Source organism: Pipra filicauda, unplaced genomic scaffold (assembly GCF_003945595.2).
Source record: "Pipra filicauda isolate LSUMZ 115617 unplaced genomic scaffold, ASM394559v2 scaffold589_size259243_pilon, whole genome shotgun sequence".
NCBI lineage: Eukaryota > Metazoa > Chordata > Aves > Passeriformes > Pipridae > Pipra > Pipra filicauda.
Window position 1 is genome coordinate 249096 of NW_024104741.1, and position 10156 is coordinate 259251.

The 10156-nt window shown below is 53.0% G+C and overlaps 3 protein-coding genes across 3 annotated transcripts; 2 read left to right on the forward strand and 1 right to left on the reverse strand.

The window, feature by feature from the left end:
- The first annotated feature begins 484 nt into the window (after window positions 1-484).
- On the forward strand, window positions 485-1088 carry LOC113999884 (feather keratin Cos1-2-like). The gene has a single exon (XM_027743684.2). The coding sequence runs from the start codon at window positions 503-505 to the stop codon at window positions 806-808; it is 306 nt and encodes a 101-aa protein (XP_027599485.1). The 5' UTR covers window positions 485-502; the 3' UTR covers window positions 809-1088.
- A 2898-nt stretch (window positions 1089-3986) lies between these two features.
- On the reverse strand, window positions 3987-5404 carry LOC113999887 (feather keratin Cos1-2-like). Its single transcript, XM_027743686.2, has 2 exons — window positions 4634-5404; window positions 3987-4337 (listed from the first exon to the last, which is right to left on the reverse strand). Exon 2 carries the CDS (start codon window positions 4314-4316, stop codon window positions 4017-4019), a length of 300 nt encoding a protein of 99 aa, XP_027599487.2. The 5' UTR covers window positions 4317-4337; window positions 4634-5404; the 3' UTR covers window positions 3987-4016.
- A 3647-nt stretch (window positions 5405-9051) lies between these two features.
- LOC120324555 (feather keratin Cos1-2-like) lies at window positions 9052-9641 on the forward strand. The gene has a single exon (XM_039387764.1). The coding sequence runs from the start codon at window positions 9056-9058 to the stop codon at window positions 9359-9361; it is 306 nt and encodes a 101-aa protein (XP_039243698.1). The 5' UTR covers window positions 9052-9055; the 3' UTR covers window positions 9362-9641.
- Window positions 9642-10156: the final 515 nt, after the last annotated feature.

The window sequence follows — 10156 nt, forward strand, 5'->3', positions numbered from 1 at the left end:
ACTTGACATGTGCCAGGAAATGAAAAGGCAGCAGTGCAGGAAACCAGGACACAGCCCCTACCATTAGCTGGGATGGTTCACAACTGACATGAGCTGGTCAGAAAATTATGACTTGCACAAAGGTGCCTGTGGGCCTGGGGCAGTGCAGGACTGCTATAAAAGGCAGCCCAAGTCTCTGCTCTCGCATCCACTTCTCTCACCTCCTTCTCCTCGGGAATCAGGTGAGTGGGAAGCCTCTTCTCCACCTGCTTCATCTAACACAGACTGTGCTACTCCAGGGCTGGGAGCTGCGTCTGCTGGGAGAGGGAAGGGGAGAGAAGGTGTTGTGCAGAGAGAGGCTGGGACTTGGCTGAGGAGGCTGCTGGGCTTTGGGCTGGGCAGTGTCATGTGGTGCAGGAGGTGCCTTGTCTGCAGGGGGGTTGGGTGCAGGGCTGCTTCTCATGTGTGTCTGCTTTGTGCTTCTCCCTGCCCTGTGTGCCAGGTGCCCCTGTGAGCCAGAGACATGTCGTGCTGCCAGCCCTGCAACCCTTGCTGCCAGCCCTGCGGCCCGACCCCGCTGGCCAACAGCTGCAATGAGTGCTGTGTCAGGCAGTGCCAGAGCTCCACTGTTGCCATCCAACCCTCTGCTGTTGTGGTGACCCTGCCTGGGCCCATCCTCAGCTCCTTCCCACAGAACACCGTGGTGGGATCCTCCACCTCCGCTGCCGTTGGCAGCATCCTCAGCTGTAATGGAGTGCCCATCAACTCCGGGGGCTTTGACCTCTCCTGCATCACCAACTGCTACCGTGGCAGATGTCCCCCCTGCTAAAGCTGCTGGCAACGTCCTGGGGCAAGATCCTCCAAGACCTCACAACAGGATGCTGCACTGAAAACAGAACTTTGAGACGCTGTATTTGGAGCTTCATGATGATGTTTCCTTCTCCCGCTCTTCCACCTCTTTCCTTTGTTTTCTGTTATCCTTCCTCCCTCTACAAGGCAGGCAGATGGACAACCTGCAGGAGCTCCACTGCATCTTAGTGGCTGTTCCTCGGGCTCATTGTGAGCCACCTCCTTTTCTTCCTTAAACTCAATAAATCTGTTGTGCTTCCAAGCCTGGGCATCGAAGTCCTCCTTTATTCTGTGGCAACTCTTGCAGTGTGCTCAGGGAAAATGCTGCACAAAACAGGCCTTGGGAGTCCCTGTAGTGCATTTTACTTTGTACCTTTTCTGTTGGAGCTGTCCAAAATATCCCTGACTGCTTGACGGACAAAGGCCATCAGGGAAACACTGACCCCAAAGGCTATCAGGAGTGGAGAAGGAAAAGAACACTTCCTGGAGACAGCCCACAACCTTGTCTCCTCCTTCTCCTCCCCTCCATTCCATTGTCTGGCGTCCATGCCCAGCACACAGGAGCACAGGCAGATGAGATACGTACCTCCTACAGTCCCTCAGCACAGGCAGGCAAAGCCTCTGTGCAGACATACAGGGCTGAGGTAATTCACAGCTTGGGATTGGTATCAGCCACACTCAGGCTATGCAGTGATAAATAACTTTTTACTGCATTTTTACAGATGACTTACGGCTTCACTGTTAATTGAAAACATCCCTCCCATGTATGGATGTCTGTCATCAGTGTCTTCCTGACTGAATCCCTTGACCAAAGCAATGCCCAAGAGCAGCAGCCAAAGAAAGACAGACCCTGGGGAACAAAGGTGATCTGTAATGGACAGCCCACAGATCAAAGAGTCCTAGAATGGTTTGGGATAGAGTGGATCATATTTATCATCTAAACCCAGCCATCTGTCAAGAGAAAGGATAGTTTCACTAGACCAGGCTGCTCCAAGCCCCATCCACCCTGCTCTGAACACTTGAAGGGATGGAGCATCCATAAGCTCTCCGTGCACCCTGTTCCAGCGCATCACCACCCTCACAGGGAAGAATTTCTTCCTAATATTTAATCTAAACTTACCGTCTCCCAGTTTAACCCCGTTCCCCTTTGTCCCACCACTGCAGGCCCTTCTGCACAGCCCTGCCCTTCACTCGCCCATGGAATTCCCAGTGGAGAACACACATATCCATACCCGGGAGAAATTGGGATGTGCTTGGCTGATGTCTTATTTATGTCCTAGAACTGATCACCTAAAGAGACATACACTGGAGACAGAGAATAGCACAGGGGGACTCGAGGAAATGAACTTCTTCTCTAGAAGCCTTTTGCCACAACCAAGAGAAATGAGAACGACCAATGGGTGAGTCAGCAGGACCAATTAGACTTCTGTCTCAGGTGGCAGATAGAGGTACCCAGAGGAATGTATGGATTATCCAGCACTTGCAGAGGCCAGTTCTGCTGCACTTGGAAGGGCTCCATCCTGGCGTACCTGGGGTCCAATTTCCCAAGCCCAGAGTACAGTGTGGCTTGGATCCATTCTGGGCTGTGCCTTCCTGGGCTTAGTGTGAGTACTGGTCCACACAGTGGAACTGCCCAGACTGGTCCTGTTCCCTGCAGAGCCCATGGTGGGGAGAAGAAATACTCCTCTGAGGGCACAGCCCTGCCCCTCAGTGTTCCCATGTGGTTGCCCATGGAGTGCAAGGTGTGTTGGAGGACAGATCTCCCACGGCCAGAGGCTCTTGGAAGACCAGGCACAGCCTGGCCAGGAAGTGAGAAGCACTGGGGTGTGAAGAGAGCTGGGGCTGGCCCTGCCTCAGAGCACTGGGTGAGCCAGGGAAGATGAGTACGAGCAGGGTCATTCTCAGTGTTTGTGCTGGGATAGGGCTGGTGCCCGTCCTGTACCACTGAAGCTGCCCAGTGCCCAGTGAGGTGGACAAGGATGGTGTCTGTGCAGGAAAGCACAAGGGGAACTTCACATGGTCCATGGGGTGTTGTGTGCCTGAGCCATTATTCTGAGCCCAGCTTTGCCTTCTGGAGTCCCTTTTTTTGCAGCCAGGTGACCACGGATAAGCAAGGGATGCCAGGATTTAGAGTTTTTCTTGGGGCTGAAGTCCAAGGTGTAAAATGATGCCATTGAAAACCATATGCAAACGTGAATCAATGAGGAAGCGAAAAGTCATTTGCTCCAATTCATGGTAGATGGACACCTGAAATAAATCCATGAAGAAATAAGGGATAATTGTCTTGCAGAGAGCCAAAGTGGCTGTGGGGTTGCTCTATGCATCATCTGCCCAGTTCCCCTCTGCCTGTGAGTGGAGGTGTGGTGGCCAGAAAGTGGCTCTTTGGGCACTGGGTGCTCAGCTGTGGTTGGCCCTGGGGGTGTTGGGTTCAAGGAATGGAGACTGCACTGCGTAGCCTGATCATGGCAGATACTGATCCCAGCCGGAGAGTTGTCTCAGCCCTGGATGTCTGGAGAGCAGCTGGGCCCTGCCAGGGCCTGAAGGACTGTGAGAGGTATGGGTGTCATCTGCCATTGGCCATGTGTGCTGCTCATGGGCACTAGAAAGGGCAATGGAGAAGAGGAGAAGGAAGAGATGAAGTTGTGGGCTTTCCCCAGACATTGTGGTTTCCCATCCTCACTGCTGCCACCCTTTGAGCCATGGTGTCCCTAAAGCCCTTTCACTGTACAGTTAGCAGGGATGATTTTGACGCCTCTATCACAAAACGCAGTAAACAAAATCTACTCAAGGGAATTCCAACCTATAATTTCACCAATTTCTACAATGAACAGACAGAAGAGTTGCCACAAAAGATATGAGGACTCAGAGGCCCAAGCTTGGATGCACAACAACTTTAATGAGTCTAAAGAAGCAAAGGAGGTGGCTCACAGAGAGCAAAAGGAGCAGCCACTAAGATGCAGTGGAGCTCCTGCAGGGTGTCCATCTGCCTGCCCTGGAGACGGAGGGAGGACAACAGATCCCTCTGGGCTGGTCTGGGGAGACACAGAAAGCAAAGGAAAGAGATGGAAGAGTGGGAGATGGAAACATCATCATGAAGCTCGAAACACAATGTGCCGGAGTTCTGTTTTCAGTCCAGCCCCATGTTGTGAGGTCTTGGAGGTTCTTGCCCCAGGACGTTGCCAGCAGCTTTAGCAGGGCCGACACCTGTAGCGGTTGGTGATGCAGGAGAGGTCAAAGCCCCCGGAGTTGATGGGCACTCCGTCACAGCTGAGGATGCTGCCAACGGCAGCGGAGGTGGAGGATCCCACCACGGTGTTCTGTGGGAAGGAGCTGAGGATGGGCCCGGGCAGGGTCACCACCACAGCGGAGGGCTGGATGGCAACAGTGGAGCTCTGGCACTGCCTGACACAGCACTCATTGCAGCTGTTGGCCAGCGGGGTCGGGCCGCAGGGCTGGCAGCAAGGGTTGCAGGGCTGGCAGCACGACATGTCTCTGGCTCACAGGGGCACCTGGCACACAGGGCAGGGAGAAGCACAAAGCAGACACACATGAGAAGCAGCCATGCACCCAACCCCCCTGCAGACAAGGCACCTCCTGCACCACATGACACTGCCCAGCCCAAAGCCCAGCAGCCTCCTCAGCCAAGTCCCAGCCTCTCTCTGCACAACACCTTCTCTCCCCTTCCCTCTCCCAGCAGAAGCAGCTCCCAGCCCAGGGCTAACACAGCCCATATCAGCTGAGACCTGCAGTGAGGAAAGACGTGGTCTTGAAGCAGGAGGAGAAGGAGAAGAGGCTTCCCACTCACCTGATTCCTGAGGAGAAGGAGGTGAGAGAAGTGGATGCGAGAGCAGAGACTTGGGCTGCCTTTTATAGCAGTCCTGCACTGCCCCAGGCCCACAGGCACCTTTGTGCAGGTCGTAATTTTCTGACCAGCTCATGTCAGTTGTGAACCATCCCAGCTAATGGTAGGGGCTGTGTCCTGGTTTCCTGCACTGCTGCCTTTTCATTTCCTGGTACATGCCAAGTGCTTTCCTACATGAAGCACCATCTCTCTAAGTGCCAGGATGAGTGACTCCAGGATTTGTAGGGCAGAAAGATGCCATTAGAGGAAGAAGTTTTAGATGAAGGGCTGTTGGCATGGCTTGAGGGCAGGTGATTTGCCCCAAGGTCATTCCTGTGGTCTTGTCTTTGGCAAAGTTGTCAGGAAATGGACACTGCTCTTGTGCTTCTTGTACACGTGCCCAAGGACTGCCATGGGAGGGGACATGACACATCCTTGTCTTTTGCTTCCACCTCGTCTCTGTGCTGGTCACTCTTACACTCAAGTGGGCTTCTGCTGGGGGGTTGACCCTATTGCTACTCTACGTGTACTCTCAGATCAGTGCACTGGGTCCTTCGTGTCATGCCCCCTCTGTGCCCTCTCTGGGTCCTCTGTCCTTCCAAGGTGTGCTGGAGTCCTGCCCTGCCAGGGTGCTCCTCTGCATCTCCTCTGCAGAGCCTTGATGTTTAGTGGCTCCAGGCCAGTGATGAGCAACCCAGTTTCAGAGCCTGCTCTTTGCTCTGCGTGAGATGGAGACTTGGTGAGTAGAGCAGGAAGGTGCTGGATGTCAAGGTCTTGGACTCCCTGGAAGAAATTCAGGGGAGACCTTATCACTCTTTATCATTTTCTGGAAACAGGTTGTAGCGAGGTGGCTGTTGTGTCTTCTCCCAAGTAACAAGGGACAGGACAGGAGGAAATGGCCTCAAGTTGTACCCAGGGAAGTTAAGATTGGATCTTAGGAAAAATTTCTGCTCTGAAAATCTTTGAAAGCTTAGATGTGGCACGAGGGAACAGGGGTTAGTGGTGGAGTGGGCAGTGTTCAGCTTACAATTGGACTCCACGATCCTAAAAGCATTTTCCTCCTTCTGTGACTGTGTAGCTTCCATCAGCAGTGGGCATTTGAATTGGACAAGTAATTGTGAGGGAATGAAGAAGTCAGTGCAACCAGGAATTACCACACATACAATGAGCCTTTTCTTCTCCATGGATCTTCTAACCCTGGTGGGGAATGGCCTCCTCCTTGTCACTGTGTGGAGCAATCAGTACCTGCAGACCTTCCTGCATTTGTTCTTCCCCGTTGGATTTCCCATGTGGAGATCTGGTCCATCACCACTGCTGCATCCAAGGCGATGAAGACCTTCCTTGTCACCAGGGAAACCATTTGTTTTGCCTGCTGGCTGGCAACTAAACATCAACCCCAGCCAGTAACCAAGGCCTAACAGCCACTCGCTCACTCCCCCACCAACAGGATTGAGGATAGAATTGGAAGGGGGAAAAGCTAGAAAATCTGTGGGTTGAGATAAAGACAGTTTAATAGGGAAAGCACAATCTGTGTACAGAAGCAAAGAAAGACAAAGAATTAATTCTCTGCTCCCCATGAGCAGGCAGGTGTTCAGCCATCTCCAGAAGAGCATGGCCCCATTCTGATGAATGGTGGCTCGGGAAGACAAAACCACCATGTCTCCAAATGTCCCCCCCTCCTCCTTTTTCCCACACCTTTATATACTGAGTATAGTGCCACATGGTCTGAAATATCCCTTGGATCACTTTGGGTCACCTGTCTTGGCTGTGTCTTCTCCCAGCCTCCCATGTACCCCCAACTTCCTTGCCAGCGTGGCAGCAGGACAAGCTGAAAAGGCCTTGGCTCTCTGCAAACTTAGCAATAGCAGAAACATCTCTGCATTATCAACTCTGTTTTGAGCAAAAACTCAAAACATAATCCCATCCCAAAACCTGTGAAGGAAGTTATTTCTACCTCAGCAAGAAACAGCAAACCGTCATTTTCTCCTTCTTCCTGACTACCTGAGTTCATGATCCTCTCAGGGATGTCCTGTAATCGAGATGTCACCATCCGCAAACCGCTCCATTTCACCACCCCCATGAAGAAAAAAACCTGCTTCCTGCATGCCCCAACCCCGTGGACATTGGGCTTGTTGTCATCTCAACCCAGGTGTTTCTCCTGCTGGCTGGCTGTTCTGCATCAGGAAAGACACCACTGAGACCCAAGTTCCCTGGCTTGGCCGGTGCTTATCCTGATCCAGCGGCTGCTCCCACCAGATTGCGTTTTTCAAAAGACGACCAGAGAGCTGGAGAACCTGTGCTGTGAGGAAAGGCTGAAGGAGTGTGGCCTTTTCTCCCTGGAGAACAGGAGACTTGGAGAGGAACTCTTCCCAGTATTTTAGTACTTCAGTGGGGTCTGCCAAGAGGACCGAGACTTTCTCGGAACAAGGACCCATGTGCAGGGCTTGTCTGTGGGGGTCACAGGCACAGTGAAGAGGAACTGGAGATGATTTGGGTGCTGGCAACAGACACCAGTGCTTGGGCAGCTGGTCTCACTAGCTGAAGGTGAAAGTGAAGCCTTGGTCTCTGGACAGCACAAGATGTGCCCAGTGGCCAGTCATGTGGATAAAGGTGGTGTCTCTGCCCTGAACTGAGGGCAGCAGGAGCATGTGTGGAACCTCACAGGCTTCACGGGACACTCTGTGCCTGAGCTGTTATTTTGAGCCCAGCAGTGCCTTCAAGAGTTCCTCTTCTGCACACAGGAGACCACAGATATCTGAGGGATGACACAAATTACAGCATTATTCAAGGTTGAAGGCCAGGGTCTGAGGAGAAAGTCTTAATAAAAAGGGATAGATGTTGTCATCAATAGTGAGGCTACAGGTCACGTGCACAGGGAAGATGGACACCTGACGCAAGCCATCTGGGCCTTTTGGATATGTTGGCTTCGAAGAAATAGGGACTTCATGGCACAGTTGGAGTGTGACTGTTACCAATCCTAACTGCTGAATCCCCCGAGGCCTGACTGTATCAACAACCCCTGGGCCCTGCCAGGCACTGAAGGACCACCTGAGGTGCACATGTCATCAGTTCCTGTGGCTGGTCATGGACCCTACACTGGGTGATGGAGGGGAGGAGAAGGAAGAGATGAGGTTGTGAGCTGGTCCAAGGCATTGTTTTTTCCCATCCCCACTGCTGCCAATCGTTGGAGTCAGGCTCTCCCTGCTGGCCATTGGCCATGGAGTAGCCAGGGATGTCTCCACCCACCTCCAAGGGAGGGGGCACAAAGGGAAATCTGCCCTGCAAGGAGGCCCACCCTCTGCTTTGTCAAACTTCATCCCAGAGGAGACTGGGGGAGTTGCCACAGAACAAAGGAGGGTTCAGAGGCCCAGGCTTGGACGTGCAACAAACCTAATGAGATTAAGGAAGAGAAGGAGGTGGCTCAGAGAACCCCAGGAGCAGCCACCAAGATGCAGAGGAGCTCGTGCAGGGTGTCCATCTGCCTGCCCTGTAGAGGGAGGGAGGGTTACAGGTGGCAACTTGGGTGGCTGAGCAGACACAGACAGCATATGTAAGAGAGTGAGGAGGGTGGAAGAAGGACAAAAAGTCCAGCATCCCTCACATGTGCACTCATGGCCACTCACACAGCAGTCTTGGGGCATATGGGCAAAAAGCACAAAAGTGGTGCCCATTTCCTGTCATCTTTGCCACAAATAAACCACACAGAAATGACCCAGAAGAACATCACCTGTAAACAAGAGATGCCACCAGCCTTGATCTGAGCCTTCTGCCTGTGCTGACATCTTTCTGCCCTGCAAATCCTTGACCAACTCATCCTGGCACTTCCATAAGCTTTCATATAGGAGGGCAAGCGGAATTAGGCAGGAAATGAAAGGGTATCAGTTCAGGAAACCAGGACACAGCCCCTACCATTAGCTGGGATGGTTCACAACTGACATGAGCTGGTCAGAAAATTATGACTTGCACAAAGGTGCCTGTGGGCCTGAGGCAGTGCAGGACTGCTATAAAAGGCAGCCCAAGTCTCTGCTCTCGCATCCACTTCTCTCACCTCCTTCTCCTCAGGAATCAGGTGAGTGGGAAGCCTCTTCTCCTTCTCCTCCTGCTTCAAGACCACGTCTTTCCTCACTGCAGGTCTCAGCTGATATGGGCTGTGTTAGCCCCGGGCTGGGAGCTGCTTCTGCTGGGAGAGGGAAGGGGAGAGAAGGTGTTGTGCAGAGAGAGGCTGGGACTTGGCTGAGGAGGCTGCTGGGCTTTGGGCTGGGCAGTGTCATGTGGTGCAGGAGGTGCCTTGTCTGCAGGGGGGTTGGGTGCAGGGCTGCTTCTCATGTGTGTCTGCTTTGTGCTTCTCCCTGCCCTGTGTGCCAGGTGCCCCTGTGAGCCAGAGACATGTCGTGCTGCCAGCCCTCCAACCCTTGCTGCCAGCCCTGCGGCCCGACCCCGCTGGCCAACAGCTGCAATGAGTGCTGTGTCAGGCAGTGCCAGAGCTCCACTGTTGCCATCCAGCCCTCTGCTGTTGTGGTGACCTTGCCCGGGCCCATCCTCAGCTCCTTCCCACAGAACACCGTGGTGGGATCCTCCACCTCCGCTGCCGTTGGCAGCATCCTCAGCTGTAATGGAGTGCCCATCAACTCCGGGGGCTTTGACCTCTCCTGCATCACCAACTGCTACCGTGGCAGATGTCCCCCCTGCTAAAGCTGCTGGCAACGTCCTGGGGCAAGATCCTCCAAGACCTCACAACAGGATGCTGCACTGAAAACAGAACTTTGAGACGCTGTATTTGGAGCTTCATGATGATGTTTCCTTCTCCCGCTCTTCCACCTCTTTCCTTTGTTTTCTGTTATCCTTCCTCCCTCTACAAGGCAGGCAGATGGACAACCTGCAGGAGCTCCACTGCATCTTAGTGGCTGTTCCTCGGGCTCATTGTGAGCCACCTCCTTTTCTTCCTTAAACTCAATAAATCTGTTGTGCTTCCAAGCCTGGGCATCGAAGTCCTCCTTTATTCTGTGGCAACTCTTGCAGTGTGCTCAGGGAAAATGCTGCACAAAACAGGCCTTGGGAGTCCCTGTAGTGCATTTTACTTTGTACCTTTTCTGTTGGAGCTGTCCAAAATATCCCTGACTGCTTGACGGACAAAGGCCATCAGGGAAACACTGACCCCAAAGGCTATCAGGAGTGGAGAAGGAAAAGAACACTTCCTGGAGACAGCCCACAACCTTGTCTCCTCCTTCTCCTCCCCTCCATTCCATTGTCTGGCGTCCATGCCCAGCACACAGGAGCACAGGCAGATGAGATACGTACCTCCTACAGTCCCTCAGCACAGGCAGGCAAAGCCTCTGTGCAGACATACAGGGCTGAGGTAATTCACAGCTTGGGATTGGTATCAGCCACACTCAGGCTATGCAGTGATAAATAACTTTTTACTGCATTTTTACAGATGACTTACGGCTTCACTGTTAATTGAAAACATCCCTCCCATGTATGGATGTC